This window comes from Blennius ocellaris, assembly GCF_963422515.1.
Source record: "Blennius ocellaris genome assembly, chromosome: 10".
Classification (NCBI taxonomy): domain Eukaryota; kingdom Metazoa; phylum Chordata; class Actinopteri; order Blenniiformes; family Blenniidae; genus Blennius; species Blennius ocellaris.
Genome location: NC_137659.1, coordinates 16,100,809 through 16,122,911, shown reverse-complemented (window position 1 = coordinate 16,122,911; position 22,103 = coordinate 16,100,809). Strand labels below are relative to the sequence as shown.

Below are 22,103 nucleotides of genomic sequence, written 5' to 3'. Positions count from 1 at the left end.
CTCAGGCCACATCGGTGTTGACTTGGGAAACATACGTCGAAGCATCCTTTCAATATGAAATAAACAATTCTCCATTTTGCTCGCAGTCACCAAATGAATACACATGTCACCTGTGATTCTCCAGTTTTGATTTAATGTCTCACACGTAGCAACAATCCAATCCTAATCTTTCTCTGCCTCTCGTGGCGTCTTTGTTGGGGGATTAAAGCAGCACAAAGCAGCATGAAGGAGGCCATGTTGAAATACTAATTGTACGTTTTTGTTTCGTGTCTCGAAGAACACTGAGTCTCGATGTTTGGGAGGAATATTGTGGGTGGGAAGTGTTCACTATATTTATTTACATGTCATTTCCCTGACTGTTTCACCTGCCATCCAGTATGTTGAACTGATCGATTCTCCGTTTACACGCAGCAGTTTTCCAGCCTGGCCTCCCTGTTCTTCTTTCTGACTTCTTGTTGCCATGCTGTCTCCATTCTCCCTGCAAGTTATTTTTGATCCATCTTATCACTACTTTTTCCTCCCCTATTTTTTTGCCAGCTCGTCTTTCGAGGTGGGTATTTCTTACTCTCGAGCTGTGCTAATTCGTCTTTATGACTGTCACTGATTCTGCAGCTCTTGCTGTCTTGGCATCTCTCTCCCTGTCTTATTGCACGTCTCTCTATGGTTCCTTCTTATACTCACGTCCTTGTTACACTGCACTCTCTGCTGTCACTGCCTCACAGGACCTTATTTTAACACTCCCTCCCTCAGTGCGCCCATCTTTTTCTCCTCTTCTTCATCCCCACTCTTTTCCCCTCATTCTTCTGTGCTCGCCTTCGATTTCTTCTCCTCCTTGCATCTCTTACCGTATCCAGTTCTCTCCCTACCGCTCTGCTTCTCTTCAAAGGAGCTCGTGGCAGGCTTGGAAATCCTGCTCTACACACTACCTCTAGGTGTGGATTGTTTTTAACGAGTCCTACAAACCCAAGGCTGACACACTGATAATACACACACACACACACACACACACACACACACACACACACACACACACACACACACACACACACACACACACACACACACACACACACACACACACACACACACACACACACACACACACACACACACACACACACACACACACCTGTATCATGACTGCACCAACCAAGCCACTTGTGTATTTAAGATGCAAATAGCAAAAATTTTGGAGCAAAACTCAAGTTTTTTTCAATGTTTCCTCAAAACAATACACCTCTCACATTTCAAGAAGCTCAGTGTGCATTTATAATAAGTTGTCAGTAGGATTTTATGAGCCAGGGTGTTTGGAGCGTTCAACTTCAAGTTATCTGAAATATTAAAAAATGCCAAGTTACAGCTCTCGATGTACAGTGAGTGTGTTATGATGAGCAGTGAGTGTGTTATGATGAGCAGTGAGTGCAGCGTCTCGTTAATTTATAGGATGTGTCTCTACTTGGACTATATACAGTATATACTTGGAGTATAAGATGGCTATTTAGCTGGAGAAATGCAATGTAATGCCAGTTCTCTCTCTCTCTCTCTCTCTCTCTCTCTCTCTCTCTCTGTATATATATATATAAACAAATATATAAAAAAAAAATATTAATAGCAGTAGTAGTAGTACTTCCTTACCCCTTAGTATTTCATGCAGAATTTCAGCAATTATGCAAACTTGGTTTCATGTTTGTTTTAAAACCGATATCTTGTCCTGAGTGGTGGTGTGCCGTTTGGCCTTGCAACTATTGTCCGATTCAGTGGAAGCAGCCAAACTGAAATTCTGATGACTGAATATGCAAAGTTAATCTAATTGTCTTCAGTGTTCAGGTACTGTGTTTAAACTGTAGCAGAAATTAATTCACAATGAGAATCATATTGGGATCTATATTTAATTGAAAGGGTACAGTCATTATTTAACAATGGGAAACGCTCAAAATAGTGAGAGAAATATTTGTTTGTTGGCTTCCCCAAGGTCTTTTCATACATACAGTATGAGGGAGGGAAATGATTTTAACAGTAATGCAGTAAAAGAAACATGTGGGATTATGTTAAAATTACAACATGTAGGCCCACCAAGGCCAGTGTGTAGCTCATTATTTTGCCATCAGTAGAATTTAGATAACAAGTATGATGAGCTCATTGCTCCATATGGTCTTATAATGGGATTTATTATGAGAAACCACATTACAAACATCCTCCTATATTCCTACAATCACTTACACACAAGTATGTTCATGCATTTTATATTGTTGCAGTCTCATTGATATAATATTGTGGAGGGCAAATCTCACAGGCCGCACAGACAGCCACGTAAGCAGATCCTCTCAGTGACGACCCAAAGATCAGACAATGGCTGACAACATTAAAATAAACACCTGTATTTTCATGGACGTGTCACAGGCAATCCTGAACAGCTCATTTAGAATGAAAGCCGCATATCTCCCACACAGGGCCCTCCTCCTCATTAAGTGAACACTATATGTGAGCACAGGGCTCTCGAGTCCCATACGGACACATATGTGCTTTAACAAGCTATACAGATAATGAGCAGGTGCCAGCTCTCATCACCCCTGACATGCATGCACATCTTCATGATAATGTGATTATTGGTAATGGTAAGCAGCCAAACGAAAGGCTGTTTGAAATTGAAATAATCTAACATTACTCTCAAAGGATCGATTAACCACCTGCACTCAGATTGAAAAGGCATAGCCTGGTTGATCTTTCAGCACATGCAATTGCTCTGCATGGACAAAACTTTGGTAAAAGGCAGCAGTCAAAACACATCAACATTGGCCCAAAGGCTTCAATTCATAATCAGCCACTGCAAATAATTTGCATTTGGATGCGTCATGCTTTGATTGAGTTTCGTACGACTGCTCCATTATGTTTGCTGTCAACAGATGGAAAAATTGATAAAAAAAAAAAAAAAAAGGAGGCTGGTTCACTGCAAGTGAATCAAGCAGGAAATTTGTTTGTCAGGACGCCATTAAAGCACTTATCAGATGGGAGCCAAATAGGAAGGAGCGTTAACATAAACACAGATCAGCTGTTTTAGAATTGTGTCTGAAAAGCTGAACATCGATGAGCCATATAAAATCTTACAGGGTTTTACACTACCTTTGTGTACTGCTGGGTAATTCCAGGTTAATGGGCTTAGACAGCCTGCTGGTAGCTACACTTTGACTCATAGACAAAACTCCTCTCTGAAGACTTGCCCACATTACCTGTGTCACCTCTCTCCTCCCCCTCATCATCTGTTCCCCATCTCTTTTCCTGCCCTTTCTCATTCCGCGTTTCCAAACTGACTCACTCCGGTAGGTGCTCTCTTACCCCTCCCTCCCTCATGCGAGCTTTGTTCAACTCCTCCTTCTACCACCATCGCTCGTAACCTTCAAACGAACCCTTCCCCCTGCACACGCTTGATTCACCTCTCCTTCCATCTGTCCACCATTGCCTTACTTTGTTGAGCGTGATGACCGCCTCCTGGTTTACTCCGGTGATATTGAACGTGTCGCCGGTCTCCCCCTCCAGGATGGTATACTCCAGCTTGGCGTTCTCGCCGAGGTCAGCATCAGTGGCTGCGATGCGCCCTATCTCAGCCCCAGGAATGGCCAGCTCGGAAACGGAAAAGGACCACATACCTGAAAGAGTCACATGATGAAACACATTAGGGAAACTCTGTCATTTCATTAGCGCTGATACGCTTTATTTGTCAGTTAAACACTTAATTGTGTCTTTTGAACTGTTTTTAAATTGCTGTTCGCCACCTGTGCCAAACAGATATTCACATTTAATACAGATAAGGCAGCGTTTAATTTAATAGAAATGACGGGATGAAGGACAGAGATAAAGGTGCAGAGAGGCAGAAAGAGCTTTTCAGCACTCAGCAGTGAGACATTATTAAAAGGTAAAATGTGGGAAGAATACCTGGTGCAAAATAACCAGAATACCCAAACAGACGGAACAAAGGTGAAAGAAGCGATTCCATTTGAAAGAAGCTGTCCTGTTCGCCACACACCAGTTGAACCACCTTTACTGAGCCAAGCACTCAACACAAGCATCTGCTTTTCCGTTTCTGAATTGTCGCTTCGTCCCTCCTGTTAGCAGATATTAATCAAGATTACAGTCTCTTTCAATTGTGCTGCCATCAGGTTTAAACATGCTGATTTGCTTTTTTAGGAGGGCTCATTAAAAAAAGCACATCACGAGTTGCTTTGCAACTTAGACATAAAAGGACACATAACACATTCCTCTTCTGATATATCTGATGCACCTATGTGATAAACATATGGAGTGCACACACTCCCCACACATTCACGCACACAAAAAGCCAATGGCTGCACTGACAGGAGTGAGTGTGGTAGTGAAAGCAAGAAAGTGAGCGTGGGGGGGGGGTTTGTAAGATATCACTATTTGGCTCGCACACACAGAACAGACAGACTCATTCAAAGAGAGCCGTTATCTGCTCAGCTAAAGCTAAGGGAATCAGATAGACCTGTAAACATGAGCGAGAACAACATCACACAAACACATTGGCTTGACAGAATAAAAGATAGCCGGCACTTCAACGAGACAGTATCTGGGCCAACACACAGTCAGATGAATTCTGTAAATCTGACAACATCACAGCGAAACAAACTGCGAGATTATTTCACTTTGTGGATCAGGATCACAGTTCACACATTCAAGTGGTATTGGCACCCAATGTTATCGTTCAGTGTGTTTGTTTTTTGTCTTTTCAAGTCTGCTGATGTCAAACCTGTAAGGTGTGTTTCTCTACCAGTAATTAGTGATATTGCGGTTTCAAAAACACACACCTCTCTCTCGCAAACAAAGCTTCCAACTTTGAAAACAACGCAGATTGTCAATGAGCATTTTCTGTTGTGGTGTTTGGATTGACAAGGCAAGATTTCATCAATGTGTATCAAAACATGCATGAATGCTTTTTGGAAAGCAGTTAAACTTTCTTTCGGGAACAGTTCCTTCCTGTTTTTGTCATTTCCATTTACCTAACTGACCTTGATCGAGGCTATTCGATCAAGGTCACAGCTGAGATTTTAGAAATATTGCAGTCTCCCCTCTTCCAGATTAAAAAAAATTAATCCCGTTGCCCATTTGAATTGGAAATCTTTTCATTAAATTACTTTCGTATTTCTATTTGCTAGTTCAAATGTTGAAAATGCCTTTTCAGAATCAAAACAGGCGAAAAGAAAACATCTGCACGTTTTGATATTCATAAGGCGACACACGGACTAAAAAAAATTGTCAAATCAGCCAAACAAATATGAACCCTTGCTTTGAATACATGCAGGTGTGCATATATTTGCCCAAAGCAGTGGGCTGAGTCTTATGTGGTTGTACCTTTTCAAGTGACCGCTCTATCAAACAGCAATGGGTACTTTGCACCTCTAATGTTCCTCATTATTCCTTTCTAAGCCCCAATCATGTAATGATCCATATGCTTTCTCATCTAAACCACAGCAATGCTTCACAGGAGCTTCGATGTTGTGTAGAGGCTGATTATTGGCTGGCAGTGGGAAGGTGGTGCTGCAGTTCCCAAATCCTCTGCATCTATCACTTATTAAAGGTATTACCTTCAACGTGGCGTAGCATTTGATCAATTTCGGATTATTTATTCTCATCCATGTTAGCGAACAACTAACACAGAAATGTATAATGTTTGAGCCAGCATAACTCTTGTACTGAGAAAGAAAACACCAGTTTGATATTAATCATAAGAGTTCAGAATTTCCCAGTGTGGGCCCTTGGCCAAGGCTGTCAAGGCTTCCTGCCTACCTCATAAATAATGATATTAATATTGTACACTTCAGAATAATTTAATTCCCTTTAAAAAAAGAAAAAAGAAAGGCACAAATTGTGTTTTGTTATCTTTGGAAGATAAATGTTTTACACAAAAGTGTTTCTCTCTTCCCAGAGATTTGTGACCATTACAGCTGGAATAAGAGCACCACTGAGTTCAAATCATTCATTTTATCACAAGATTTCCTAATACGTTGTTGACATTCAGTGAAACCAAAGCGTGGGTCAAGAAAATACTGTTGGTAGACGAAATTTTTTTTAAAGTGGCCTCTCAGGTGTTAAAGCAACCGTCAATCCCTGTTCACGTTTCTTACAATGTGCTAATAAAAGTCTGCGCTATCTTCTTTCCTACCTACTTCCTCCAGCCCCAAGACTTGGACTCCCTCCCAGATGGCTGAGCTCCTCAGTCTATCATGAAGAGTGATGCCTGCCACCCCGTGGAGATTATCTATTTTCAGCCATATGTACCCACAATTATGACCTTTATGACCTTGGTTATAAAGGTCATGACCATAATGTGAGAGTGGGGATGTAGACTGACCAGCAAACGGAGAGCTTTGCGGTGCAGCTCAGCGCTTCAGCATAACATTGCAGTACGTCGACTGCATAACTGCAGCCGCCTGTCCGAATTTGTGGCCGATCTCACAATCCCTTTTCTCATCACTTTTGAATAAGACCCAGAGATACTTGACCTCCTCCACCTGGGGACGATCCTCTCCCGCTACCCCAAGACGGCATGCCATACATTTCCCTTGAGATAACCATGGACTCCGATTTGGAGCTGATCGGCAGGACACCCCAGAATCCCCAAACCCTGCCTCTTGTGAGCGAGGCATGTCCCTCCCCGGGTTCAGGGGATCCTCAAGGTTTTCCTTATACCTCCAGAGGATATTCTCATTTGAGGCCATAAGAGGTCTTCTCTTGCTGAGCACAGTTCGAGAAGGAAGTCCAAAGCATAGATTTTAATTTAGAGTGCAGCAGCAGAATCCACTCATGCATTGGACAACTACAACACTACACTGATGCAGGAAACACAATCTGGTGCTATAATACTTAAATTCTATCCACAACAGTAGCTCAGGGCCCCTGTGTAGTTACAGAAGTGGAGTTAGAGCCAGACTGCTGAGTAATGGTTCGCATTCACACTGACAAAGAAAGTGATGGAGGTAGGCAGGTTGAAAAGAGAGGAGAGCTTTGTTTAAAGTGTGCTTCTAGGAACCTTCCATAGATTTTCGTCACTTATAGACCCACTCCTACATTTTAGATTTGCAGGGAATTGCACAGCACTTATACTGACTGGAGGACAACATTTCCGTGCAGCATCTGTTAAGCATGAAAATAGCACACTTCACTTGAATATTGGAACAATGTCAATTTTTGGGGGGCTTCCACTTTCATGTTCAAACGGAGAAACACTTACTTTATCCTGTTATTTGGTTTGATCAGGTCAGTTTCAATGGGAATTTCAAGATTTTAACACTTTAGCTAAAAACAAAAACTAAATTATGACAGGCAATAATATAAATACATAATTTCTTTTAAAAATTGTATTACATGTTTTGTTTGTTTGTGTTTTGCATCACTGATCTTGTCTCACATTGCGTTCTACATTAAGCTGAAAAAAAGGTAAATAAAAAGTAAAAAAAAAAATGTATTACCATATAAGCTGCTAGTTATAAAGTAGTATGTCCCCAAAGGGAAAAAATGTTATTAAAGAAGAATAAGATGATGATTATATACACGCACAATTTAATAGAAATTAATAAAACTTCAAAAACTGGTAAAGCAGCTAATTGTGATTTTCAACACGTGGTTCTGATAAGTACAGTCTTTGATTAATTTCCCATTTCTCTTGAAGTCACTCCTATTTAATTACTTTGTTGTCTATAGGGAGAGATGAGAACCCGTTTCCCACAGAAATTGAGTGTTTCTTCAAATGAGAAGTGACAGAACAAGGAGCCATCCTCTCAGTGTCACCCGTCTGTACAATGAGCTACACTTGGGCATATTTTAATTTGAAGTGGATCAGACGAGAAGAGCGTAACCTTAGATGATGGATCAAAAATATAACAGTAAAGCACAGCAATCAATCAGAGATGCAAATTTGCATCCGTATCATTTGAACACCACCGTCACATCAAGAATCAACAGGTTGTTGCTGTGATGCCCAGGAAACGCTTAAAACAACCCAGATAGATGGAAGTTGAACAAAGTATTTTGTGATGAAGATGAAACTGCTGCTGATCAAACACCTTACGTTTTTCTATAAGCAGTCATTCTCAATAACTTCCTTTCTCAGTAATAATCACCATCATGTCTACCTCATAAACTTGAATATTTGTCTTTTTTTTTTGTCTGTCTGAAATCCAAAAATGATTTCCCTTGCTGCCCAAGTTAGATTTTTGCCCACCTATCCTCAGAGGAGATTACATAACAGCACAAATAGCATCATTCTCTGATGACTTTTATATTCGTTTTTAATCAGTAAATATGTGTAGGTAAGCTATAAGGAGTTGTGAGCTGACGTCACAGCCTCTTTCTTTACACACATTACATGTAAATGTAAATGTCATGAGCATTACGCTCACTGCTGGCCTTGTGGCTCTAAAAAGCCATGAACTGGCCCCATTACCATATGCTTCTCTCCAGGCTGAATGCTCTTTAACTACTTCTTTTTTTTAACTTTACTTAATTTAACCCCTGGTGAAAAACTGCCTTTTCCTCATTCTCATTCTCATTTACTCCCCCCCCCCCTCCTCCTCCTTAGTCAAGGTGTTCCACTTGATACTGCCAAGAACTGTTTCCCACAGCTTAAAATGGTACTGCACAGCATCTAATGACAGTTTTTAAAGTAGTCTTGACATACAGACTAATGTTTCCTTCGGGGGGGGGGGGGGGGATAATGAAGTGATTATAGGTCACTAAAAAGGGCTGAAGTCTATGAGCACCAAAGTGAACTTTGCTTATATACATAATGAAACCGCACTGTGCCGTTATTTATAACAAGCGATATGTTCCTCAGTCCTACTGAAGTCAAAATCAACAATATTTCAGCATTATTTTATTTTGAATATTTGGGGGGAAAAAAGATTAATTTTGTAACAAGAGAAGTCAAGTCAACATGCAACACTGAAAAACATATTTTTAGACAAACGGAATTTCAGTACATTGTGTTTACGTAATGAAGTAAATGTGTCAAATAACAGCTCAGTTAAATTAAAAATATTTGCAACATGTTCATTGAGTACTGAATATGTTTTAAAAGCAGCCTGAGTAAACTCTGTCAACCCGCAGCTGACCTTGACTGTCTGTCCAGGTTTGTATATTATAATTGCTGTTAAGAACTATACTAAGACATCACTACGTTGTAAAAAAAAAAACCCATTGAAGATGATGTCTTCAGGAAAAAGAAATACAAGTAGATTGAATTGACAGAGACGTGACAGAAAATAACTGTTACTGTTGTATTTAAACATGAGTCTCAATTAATCTATGAATTCTTGATTTATGGCAACATTTGCTTTACCCAGGTATTTTCTGTCATTGAAGGGTGCAGCACAATTTCAATACTTTACGAATTTATTGACTGAGATAAGATTGAGGGAAAATCGATTTTACTGTATACTGCACAGTCACCTCGATTTACCATCCATCCATCCATCCACTTTTTTATATGTTGGATCCAATCCCAACTGACTATAAGTTACCAATTCCACAATTGGGGGCAAGGTTAGAGTCACAAATTAACCTAAGGTCTTTACTTGGAGAGAATATATAAACTTTGCACCAATAGCAAAACAAACTTAGACATTTCCACATTTAGCCTGTTAAACATTTATGTGGTAGTGTGAAACAATTTGTCATTATTATGTATAATGTTTCTACAACATATTGTTCTACTTATGAGGTTTTAGCTTTGGCGTCGTTTTGAATTTACAAAGTGTCAAGTTAGCATAAAAAAAACAAAAACAAGGTTTTATTAAAGTTAAAAATGTATTCTCACTCATTTAGGCTACATGTGTTTTGTGTAACATTGACTTTTAGCTTTTATTTTCACAATCTAATTAGTTCACCCTTATTTCCAAACTAACATTCAAGACATTCCCTATAGTGGTTTAAAGTTTATTTTAATGCTTGAACACCATACTCCAATCAGTTCAATTCAAATAATTCAAATAATCAAATCAGAGCATGAAGAATGAGTAGAAAGACCACTCAAAAGATAATATTCTCACAGGCATAAAACATCAACAGGAGGTATGCCACAATACATGTTCAATTTAACAGAAAAGTCTTTATAAACTTCTTTTCTGATAATAATGAATATTATACTGATGATGTATTAAATTACAGTGCGAACACAATGACTGAATTTGCAAAGAGTAAATTGGAGCCACTAAACAGAAAAAGGAAAAAGGATTTGTTAAACACAACAGAGCCGTTTCTCTCCACTTTGAAGCTCTCAGCTTATCAATTTAGTTGTCTGGAGAGCAACTTTACAGTTCATTCTCGCTGCTCTCACTGTGTCAGTTTTGGCAGCGTCAGACAGATGTTTTCTGTGAAAAAGGTCTAAACACCCACAGATCACTCCATGCACCAGAGCAAACAGCCGACAGACACAGTTAGCGCCTAGCTGGTGGAGCATTTTACAGGTAAAGAGCAACATATTTCCCTCAGGAGTGTTGAAGGACTGCTAACAGAGCGGTAACAGAAGTGAAAATTGGACTAACATTCATCAGCCAGGCAGAAACATTATTCCAACAATGGAGTGATGCTGGATACTCTTGTGATATTTCAAGTTGATATGAGGACTTAAAAGGTCAATGCTGCTGTTTACAGCCTATTTTCACGATGAAGGAGGCTCAAATTAGTAGTTCACGTTTCCTTACAGCGTCTTTGTTGCACTCTGCAGGCTCAATATGCACATTCTAGTCTGCAGAGTGACAACCTTGAATAACTAGCCTCGACACAAATGTCGCACTTCATTACAAAAAGCACATTGTAGAAAATTAGATGCTTCAAATACTTTCTATCTGACTTTGCCTAACAACAATTGGAAACATACAACAATGAAACAGTGATTGCAAAGGTATTTCAAGAAATCACATTCATGCTGGAGTTAGAGAATCATTTATCAACATAAATGTGTACTTTGTTGGGTCTATAACCAGCATTCATTTGAGGTAGATTTGTTTCTAGTGCTATCCTTGGCAAAAGGTGAGCTTCTGAGTTTACTTTTTGTTTTTTGTCTATTTCCAGTCTGAGCACAGCAATCCACTCTTGTACATGGCCAGGTCCATCAAAAAATAATTTTCCCAGGTCGGTATGATAGAACTTGACTGGCCTGCCCAAAGCACTGACCTGAGCCTGATCCAACACCTTTGGGATGAATTAGAGCACTGACTGCGAGCCAAGCCTTATCAAAAACCATCAGTGCCTGACCTCACTAATGCGCTTGTGGCTGAATGGGAGCAAAGCGCTGCAGCCAGGTTTAAAATTTTGAGAAAGGTTTTTTTTTTTCTTTTTAAAGGGAGTTACGTCAGCACAATACAAACCAAAATATTAGCGGTAAATACTGACCGATCACATACTGTATTGATACAATGTTTGAGTGTCATTTACGAGCAAAACTGGCATCTGGCATGAGATAAAAAAAAAATTGAAAATAAGAAAACAACTAGTCTTCTAAATAAATATACTTTGATGCTAACAGAGTATGCCAACACCCACGTGGCCCGACAGGGGTCGGTCGACTAAAAAGGGACAGCATGTGCCAATACATCAATGCTAAATGCCAGTTTATGTGGTGTGACTACCCTGCCTACCATCTGGGACTGACATAGCACCAGAAGGCTGAGACGAAGACAACTTGAACATAAACAGGCCTGTTGCTAATGAGACAGCAAATTAGGAAAGTTATTTACAAGTCAGACACTGTGGTTTCTATTGATCCGTGCTGTTGTATGGTGAAGTGGTACACAAGGGTCCAAAATGTGGGTGTTGTGTCTCAGAGGGCAGAAACACACCAGTACAGTGAAGTCTTCTATTCACACTCTCTCTGATACAGACTTGTCACACACAGGGAGCACTCAAGAGGAGAGTGACAAAAGGGGGAGTGATGTCAGTGAAGTAGGCTAGACCTAGTCATTATCAGCTTTCTGTTCACAGAGGAAAGCAACTGGCAACACAAGTCACATCATTTCCACCTATGATGGACTGAGAGAAAGGCAAAAAAGAAGGGAAATCCAGCAGGGGAGAATGAGAGGAGGGCAACAAAAAAGTGAATGGCAGAGCAAGAATCCCCACTCATTCTGCACATAAAGAACGTCAAAAAGCAGTACAGGTCCCTGATAAAAATCAAAATAGAGTCTGTCTTCTGCCTTTGTTCGCACAGGTAAAGCCATTAGAGCAAGCTGTGAGGAAACAGCATGGGCATGCTGGCTCAATGCATCATGTCTCACTAATGTCGGTGCTCCCCACTGAGCTGACCATAATTGTGCCAGGGAGAGAAGATCGAAAGCTCTCCTGTGCTGTATTTAGGCACTTCTTCACAGAAAAGAAGACACGCTCTTCATGTCTCCTTTTATTTTTTTCTTTTGAATTTGTTGGCTCCGTGTTTGTTCCAATTGCCCAGGACCACTGTCAAAATGCACTTCACCCAGGGATGGTAAAATTGGCTGGGGACTGGCAAATTTTGCAGGTGACTGGATGAATTGGGACCATGCCAGCAAGAGGATGAGTTAGAAATGAAGCGTGATGGCAGGTGGCGAGTGTTAATTAAGGGAGAATGTAGTTTAATGCAAGTTTTAAAATGCAGAATTAGGGCTTAAAATGGTGAACTGAGGGAAGGGGTCTGGGATGTTGTAATAGAAAAGCGGGGTTAATGTAAAAGGACAGATAAATGTGAACGGAAAGATACAACACAAGAGACACAAGAGAGGGTAAAGGAGGAGGAAATAAGAGGGTGAAAATGCAGCAGGGATCTGCTTTTTTAGGACAAGTGTGGACCAGGGTCTGTGCTGTAAAAGCACTCTGAGGGGAGAGGAAGAGAAGGTGGGGAGCAAGGGGTTGAGTGAGGAAAAAAAAAAAAATAGGATGCCACATCTTATCTGAGGCAGGGGAGGCTTGTTTCTTGTGATGGTGCTGGTGGTGGTGGAAAGCGTCGAGTTAGGGGAGTCATTAAAAAAATGTCTAGCTTGCTAAAGTGTACGCGCTGGTTTTTGAAAATAGCCTGAATAAAATCTGCATCCGTTTAGGGGGAGTCCATCACGCAGGCACTTATACCCAAGAGGGCTTAAGGGAAAAGGCCAGAGAGACGGTACGGAGGATCAAGGCGAGCAGAGTGCGATTTAAGCATCATCATGAGACAGAGAGGGGGAGTGATAGCTGATGCAGGTTTGGAGCGGCGAAAACACAGCTTGCATTTGCTGCCAAGGCTGAATTTTTCTTATTCTCTCCAAGCCACTACGGCGTTAAAACGAAATCGCATGTAGTGAGAAAAAAAATGAAAGTGATGCCATCTTTCTCAGTGCTAATGGGGTTAATAATGAAATAGCATAGAACTCTTCCTCTGTAGGCTCCAGGGCAAGCAGTATAAAGCACTGCATGTTGCCGTTTAACTTCCCTTGTGTAGAGAGGTAGCCCATTAGCCATTAGCGAGTCCTAATGTCAAATGAAGTGGGAGGAAAAGGCAGGGTGTGCCCAAGCGTGTGTGTGGGTGTGTGAAAGTTTGTGTCCATCAATCCATTAGTATATACAGTAGATAATGCCACTACTCACATGACATGATGGCATGGGGTGAAACCAGTTGTCTAAGATCAATGCTGACCAACAGTGGACTCTGTTCCAGCATGACAAAGCCAGACATGCATGTACAAATAAATACTGACTATTCTAAAGCTTTGTACAGCAATTTCCCTTTAGCATTGCAACTCGTTTGCTATGCATTTTGAATGATTGCCCATTGCAAGGTTAGAAGGTGACTGTCAGCTCCAGCCTACCCGGGATATCAAAACAACTAAAAAGAGGCTAAAACGCTTTATGATAACTTGACTCGGCATCAGCCCGACAAAGTGATAAACTGACATACTGGTGGGCAGGCTGGCTGACTGACTGTCTGTCTGACTGGTTGAAAGAGTGACTGATGTGACAAAGAAAAAGAAAAAGTAGTTTGCGACCGGTTCAAACCAGTTAGACTTGCTGCTGACATTCGCCTTCACCTGCAAGATATCGTGAGCAATGAGGGAAACAGAAGGAAAAAAAGCTAGAGGGAAAGAAAAGAAGTGTGAAGAAATACGACATGGGTCTGAAGTAACTGAAGAAGAGATGTGAGTGAGGAGGAGAAAGAGATGGAGAGAGAGAAAGCAAAAGCCAGAGAAAGGAGAGAAAAAATGGAGAGAGATGTGACTGAGAGCAATGTTTCCAGCAGTGATTTTACTGTCTATTGAAGCAGAAAGCACTGAACTTTAGATGAAATATTAATAGAGAGCAAGAGAAACAGAGGGATGGAGAAAATAAAAGGATAAAAAGCATGCTGGTATTAGCCACCTCCATTTTAATTAGTTTCTCTTTTCATTTCATTTCCTCCATCTCTTATTTGGGCTCTGAAGATGTAAAACTTAATTAGGGAATAACAATTATTGGAAATTATTGCCTATTACCTAATTGTTTAGGTTATCAATGCAATCATTATTACTTTCTGCAACGACAACTAAGCATTAGACCCAGATGAAATTAGTCAAAAGGGTTTTAGGACTGAAACGCTTCATTCACCCCCCCCCCCCCCCCCCCCCCCCCCCCCCCCTCACACACACACACACACACTTCAGTAGGTGCGGGCAGATCCAGAGGTCGACTTTAATTAACACAAGGTGTTGTCCAAGCCTGAAGGCAGGCTGCAGACTGGACATGGATTTGCCGAGATGAAAAACACTTCCTCTTAAGGGACAAGAAACATCAATTTGCAAGTTCTTAAAAGAAGACAAAGGCTTAAAAAAGATTTCAACAATACCAAAACTGAATATTGTTTACACTTGTTTGTGCGCCATGATTTACTGTGGCTGTGTGCATCCCATACCGCTGGTCATGTTTGGGAAGCAGAATAGGACACGACGGAACTCATCAAGCACCTGAATATTGCTTCTTTGATTCTCACCGAGAGGAAATTGAGACACCTCACATATATTTACCAACTGTTTTGCGCCGACTTCAAGCTGGTAGAACAATTAGTTAATGTTTATAACACACCAGGCAAAATAGGAAAACGCATATTTTTCTCCGACAGTCGCAGTTTCAAAATCAACCAAGAAAACCACTACTAATGGAAAACAGTAAAATTTTATGGGAATGTGCATAATCTGAGTAATTGAAATCATTGTGTTGAATACTAACCTCGAGTAAATGATGAGCATGGAAAACAATAACAAGATAACTATTCACAATCATACTCACATCTGTTACACCTTCAATTAAAACTGATGATGTGACTAAGCTAAATGACTTTTCACTGCTTGGCACGATCAACAGTATAAAATTCTGGCTTTCATTGTGGAAAACTCGGCAGGCTCACTGATCCTCTGTTGTGCGCTCGTAAATTATTTCTGTAATGTCACAGCAGCTCGAGAAATATAGTCTAACATGAACATCATGCTTGAATTAATGACTGAACAAACCCATTATTTGCGACATGTTTTTTTTTTCTTTTCAATAACTCCAGGTTGAGTAGCAGTGAAAATCATACAAGTATTATCTGAGGTGCCGTACTAGCAATCAAAGACTCTTTTCCAATAGAACTTGGCTCCGATAGAGCCATATAGTAGTGGCCCAGACACTTTTTACCAGTGGCCATGAAATTGCAAGGTCTGCATTTTTTGGGAGCTTGAATAGCTCTACTTTTTCATCCAGAGCAAAATGGAATATCTTTATAATCTCATCGTCATAAAATATCTTCTCTTGCTGAATGTGTGGGCATATTTCTGCCATGACACCATCACCATGTAGCTCCTAAAATCTTTTAGAGATGCAGTGTGTAGGAGTTAGAGGCTTTATTAACATAAAAGGAATGTAATATTTGTATGAGATTCCATTATCCCCTTAAAATAACGATGTTTGTTAAATTAGAGCTATTCATATCCACACAGAGCGTCCTTTTCAGTCAGTACAATGTTCATTGAGTAGCCCGGAACTGACAAAACATCATCGTCCTAATGTCCATTGAATGCACAGCTTATATGATTTCCCTGTGCATGCATGGTTTTCCTCCAGTTTCTTCTCAGAGACCAAAAACATACATTGGAGGTTAATTGAGAACTCTAAAATTGCCAAAAGGAGGGAGTGTGTCTCTCAGTGTTTGCCCTGCCTTTACTTTTGTCAGCGGGGATCGGTTCCAGCACCAGAGGATCCTCAGTTGGATAAAGTGGCGTAGCAAATGGTTAAATAATGGATATGTATGGGAGGACTTTAATTATCCAACTATTGATATCTTGTAAATATTAATATGGTGCCTGAGGTAGTGCAAAAGCAGAGCCAAGAGAGAACATATTGCCATACATTAAGATAAATATGTGTGTTAACATAAAATTGTAACTCGGGTTACAAACTCCAAACCTCCAAAATGCTTATTAACAAAAGGGATGTTCATTCAGCCTTCTGAAGGATGACGAAATAGTTCAAAATGTCGCCCATTGTCATGGCACAAATGGATAAAGCCTGCTGTGAACACGTCATCAGGAGACTTTGCACCATCAGACATGCTGGAGCTGCTGCACTCAGTGCATGAAAATGCTCGTCTGCACATTGTGCAGATCTGTGTTATATTCCTGAGGCAATACGGTGCCATCCCAAAGTCTTGGTCTGAACTTACATTTTTGCACATGAACCCAACAAAGCAGTTGTGGGATACCCTGGATCAGTTCCACCAGAAAATAAATCTAATGCAGCTATGAACAACTCCTCTGGATGAATGTGTCCACATGTGGAAATAATGACTTTCTTTCACATAGGTAAATATCTGATATTTTTAATGATATGCTGGAATAAAAGACAAACATGCATGAGAAGGCTTTGGTTAGTAGTGGCAACAACGTGAAGAGAAGAGAAGAGAAGAGAAGAGAAGAGAAAATAATTGCTGCTCAGAAGACAAACTATTGTTTTTAGTCCACTAAACACCATCGAGCACCTTTAAAAATAAGTGCTGATAATTGTAGCAAATTTGAGTAATTGTGCAATGAACATATTTATTATTATTATTATGAGTATATATTTTTGTTTTGTAAAGCAAATAATGTGATTACTCGAAGAAACTCGCCTTCCACTTTCTCCTGTTTAGGATGTTTTTTATGCAAAGCAGTTTACTCTGCATTCACGCACTGTAGCAAAATGAGCCTGGTGAGAATTGAACCCATAATTGCAAGTGCAGCAGTTACAATTTGCTAAACCACGCGGGAGCGTCCGTACAGTTGTGCAAAAACAATGACTGTGCAGGTGCACAGCTTTGACAATATAAGCATGCAGGAAAACACTACTTACAGAAAAAAAAAGTAGAGTGATATTTGTATTGGGAACAACAGTATGGAAGTTTCCTTTCTCCTTTCAAGTCAGGATACCAATGAAAAGTTTGGGGTTATAGTAAAGGTCTGTTCACTCCTGAGAGTAACTATTTGAGGTTATATTCAGGACTGAGGCCTGGTGTCTTTTTCCTGCTTTTCTCTTTCCTTCCTCGTGCACTTTTCATTGAAAATCATGAAAGTTTTGCTCATCCACATCACACAAGCAGCCCCTTTCTGTCTCTAACCCATTTAAACAGCTGGAAGCTACAGATTCCCGCAAGGCCCTGTAGGGTCCAGTTTGCCGTCACGTCTGTCTTCCTGCAGTGACTAAAGTTTACTTTCTATTGAGAGAACAATCATCTGTTTACCCAATATGGTGAGGTATATTTATGATTTATAAGAATGCCGTAAAGTGTCAGAGGGGGACTCAGTTTGGCCTTGGTTGCCTTTATGTATAAGGGATGAGAGTACAGGGCTGAAGAGATTCGTTTTGCACCCCTGCAGCACAGTAGTTTACCCACCGCTGTTTTTCTGACAGAGACCGTATAGTGGATGGAGCTACTTAGCATATCTTGGGCAAGATGACGTGCTGGCCCACTTCCAGCTGCGTTTTGAGCAGCCCAGGGAGAGCCGGGTCAAGAATGCGGTGAGGGCAGAAGAAGATGGCAAAGACCTCAGGGAGGCCATGTTCGGCTGGCTGCTCAGGAATCCTTCGAGAGTGAGGTGGGAATTATACATGTTCATCCAAGTGGACATCGGTGTAGTTTCTTAGTAGTGTGAGATCAGGGACGCTCAGAGTGCTCTTGTCGGTCAAAAATGTTTTTTCCCCCCAGATCCATTTAGACGGGCTTGAGTTTGAGGGATGATCTTCCTGTGTATGCTACGAGCGGCAGGCTCAAGAAAAAGTATTAAAAAAAAATAAAAAAAACAAAACACTCCCAAACACACAGTGATCTGAGGCATCTCGCAATGGCCTGCCACACCCTGTTGGGGATGTGCCTCTCACAGCCCAGTGACTCCATTCATCAAGCTCGACAGAGAGAAAGAGAGCACCAGAGAGGAAAGGAAGAAAGGAGAAGTAAACAGAGGCTGAGAGGTGAAAGGTAACGTTGCAAGACAACAGCAGGAGGATTGAGTGCTCGGGGACGACAGCAGGTAAAGGTAGGTAAGCACGAAACAGACAGGAAGCAAGGAGTTGGCGATGGAAGGAAAGCAAAGAAGAGAAAGGCACAGACGCTGCTGGGAGGATTCCCATTAACATGGAAATCACTTCCTCTTCTTCGGCTCTCCATGGCTCACTGATGGCTCGGCAAAAAGAGAATGGCTTTAGCTCCTATTATTCTGCGTGAGGGGGCACACTGCCAGGTCAGATGAAAAAGTAATGCAAAAAAATAAAAAATTGTCAAGACAGTCTCTTTGCGCCCTGTCCCCCTTGGTTTTATGCGTGTCCTCTGCGAGCATAGGGTCGGGGCTTTGCAGGTAAACGTGATAGATTCACCCAATTCCTACACACGCTTGGGCTGATACACAGACAGACCAAAAAGAAACAGGGATGAAAATGGGTGCAAATAGTTTAATGAAGTTTAAAATTTCCCACTTTTCCCCATTATGACTCCAAAGGTGTGAGCCTCCAAAATTCTCTGAGTGAGGAGAATTTAAGATCCTCTCAGACTCCCATGAGACTGGATCACCTGCGTGTAGGTCTTTTGGAAACCTTGTGTTTTGTAGGGCGATTACAGCACGATGAATCTCTTCTCACAGGCACTTTTGGCTGCAAAGGATTGTGGCAGAAAAGCTCATCAGGGGAAGCTCTGCCCATGAATTCCTCATAAGAGCTGCCAATTCGATGTGGCTATAATGTCAGTGTGAAGCCCCATTTGTTGTGCATGTACGTATAAGTGAAGAAGAACAAAAGAGTGCAAGAGAGGGAAGAGAACAAAACGCCACTACCCACGAAGCTCACTGACCCTGCTACTTTAACACTCGCACAACTATCGGACACACAACTCACACACGCAGTGCAGTTAGTGGGCTGCAGCCGTATTCATACCCACGCAGGGTGAAAGCCTCGAGGAATCTATCCAAGCAGAGCTCTGTACTGTGCCACCATTGACTCCGGGGCACTGCGATGGCAGGCCTAATTGTGCGTTGTGATATGAGGGAACCATTTCAGAAAAGGCTTTTCATGCTTCAGCTCTGTCTCACTATCCTGTGCAGGCTGCCGGGAGAGTGTTTTGAGCATGTAAAGTGTAAATGTCCAGGTAAATCTTCTAAAGAGGCCTTAAGACATTCATAATCAGCGATTAATAAAACAAACAGCAGCATTAGATTTGTCTTTTAATAAAGGTACAGGTTTATGTATGCAGGCATAAACAGATGCACACATTTGTCTACATCATTCCTTCTACACAAAATCCTGAAAACCTGCTTCATTTCATTTCCAAGCATCCCTTCAGCTCTGCATGAGACAAAGTGATTTTTAGTTAGCCCGATTATCACTGTCACCATAAAGCCATTAGCTTTACTCCTCTCCCTTTTTTTCCCCCCGTCTCCATCCCTCCATCTTGTCGTTTCCCTCCTCCCTCCTTCACGCTTTGGTGAACTTGCCCCCAGGACTTGCTTTCATGCATTCTAAAGAGTGCTGGCTGCACGTCTTTATCGTGCCAGTCCAAACAATAGGAGACGTCAGTGAGTGGGTGGCGATCATTGGACAGGGCGACAGGACGTGGGCGGCCGCGTTGGACCGGATTGGCCTACACGCATGTCCCTTAACTACGATGTGCCCATTACTAGTCCACAAATGCACATTAGTCATGGCGTTTAACTAAATTCATTATCGATGGCCTATTGAAGGGGACACAAGCTATTTTCGATATGCATTAGATTGTACTGAATGTGATTGGACTGTTAAAGAGGGCATAATAGAAAATGATGCAGGCTGATGCCAGCTGTGGTGGCTGTCGATTGTCATTGTTATATAAAGGGAACAAAAAGGCAACTTATTCTACCTCCCTCGTGGTCTACCAACGTTCTTTTATGCATCAATATTGCATAAGCCATTATTCATAATTTAAGGGCTTTATTTGAAGAAACTTTGATGACCAATATTAAAAATAGTCACGGATAGGGGACGCACACCATCATTAATGATGGCTACCGCAGTTTATGGTGGGACTGCGAAAGTAAGTGCTTTGACAAGAGGGATTTCTCAGCACCGACACTTTCTGCCACACTGACTAAAAATGATTGTGTGCTGAGGGTGTTTTAAAAAGACAACAGATGGGAGAGGGTGTGATAAGGGACATGAGGGTACCGGGTGTGTGTGTGTGTGTGTGTGTGTGTGTGTGTGTGTGTGTGTGTGTGTGTGTGTGTGTGTGTGTGTGTGTGTGTGTGTGTGTGTGTGTGTGTGTGTGTCAGCGGCCATGACAGGAGATGACAAAATCTGTCACTTCCTTGTGTCTCTGTATTCTCCACTCTCACTGTGTGTGCAGTGTCCACACCCACCCTCCACCCCCCGGTGCTCGCGAGGAATGTTCTTCTCTGTGCACATGACGGCACCCCCAAACCCCCACCCCCCAAACTTTGGGACTGATGCACCTGACCACATCACTCAAAGCAGTGTTTCAACTGTACAGCTTATTTGTTTTCAGAAATACATTTCTATGAACCGTTTCAGTAAAAAAAGACAAAGTTTGTGTCCGAGTCACGATGCTGGTCTGGTTTTTTACCTGCAGGTGTGCCCCTGCTGAGTTTACAGCCCTGGGCAGTTGCCCACTTTACCAATAGCAAAAATCCGTGTGTGTGTGTGTACAGCCAAATATGAGCGCAGGTATCAAAGGCCAAAAACATTAAGACAGATTTCAACAAATGCCAAAGAAGGTTGGTCCACAGATAAAGTATGTGCACACAAGGTTAAGCCATTATGGCAATCTGTGAGTACACTTTTAGCTCACCCACTCATTCCTCTTTGTTGTCTCTATGCCTCTTTGCCGTTTTTCTTATGTGTCTCATTCTCACTAAAGGACATAATACCCTTTTATCCCTGCCGATTACCTCCATTTTATTCACTCCCCCGTTCCCTTTTCCTTGAACATTTGTCTCCTTGTCTCCTCAGCCTCTCTCTGGTTTCCTCTGTGTTCTCTGAGCCATTTCTCACCCACTCCTTTGCTTCTTCCTTTTGTCTCACTCCCTTGACAACTTTATCGCACCTTCCTTCGCCACTCTATCTTTCGCTCGCTCTCTTCTAGAAGCCAAAAAAATATGTGCACACACCCAAAGATGTGCATTCGCTTGCACACACCTCCTCTTTCACTCTCCTCCCATTCACACTCTGTTACAGCTTCTCTCTCTCGGGAAATGAATTAGTTATATTTATGATGAAGCCCTCTCTGAACTACTCCCTCTATCGCTCCTCTTCTTTCTGTCTCATCTCCCTGGCGCATAAAATGACACTGATCTTATCGGCGCTACCTATGTAGTCATCTGTCAGCCCATCTATCTCTCCATCCATCAAACCGCTGGGAGAGTGATGGCTCCCTCAACGTTTTTATGTGGCACCGTTGGCAAGCCAAGGTTGTTTGGAAACCACATAAAAAGGGGGAAGCAGCACCTGCGTCTCTGTCTGCGTACTTGTCACCGAGTAGAGTAGTTGCTACTCAAACGTCTTTTGGAGGCAGAGCCAAGGAGCCCGAAGTTTTCAGCAAGCACAAGTTATGGGTCTCCGGACAGATCTGG

At 41.6% G+C, this 22,103-nt stretch overlaps 1 protein-coding gene across 1 annotated transcript in view; it reads right to left on the bottom strand.

The window, feature by feature from the left end:
- The window catches only part of cdh24b (cadherin 24, type 2b), a gene marked incomplete at its 3' end in the record, with an annotated part of 85,056 nt that overhangs the window by 25,215 nt on the left and 37,738 nt on the right, over positions 1-22,103 (bottom strand). Inside the window, exon 5 of the mRNA XM_080503075.1 lies at positions 3,463-3,644. Coding sequence (XP_080359201.1) covers positions 3,463-3,644 — 182 coding nt within the window. The remainder of the gene's footprint in view (positions 1-3,462; positions 3,645-22,103) is intronic.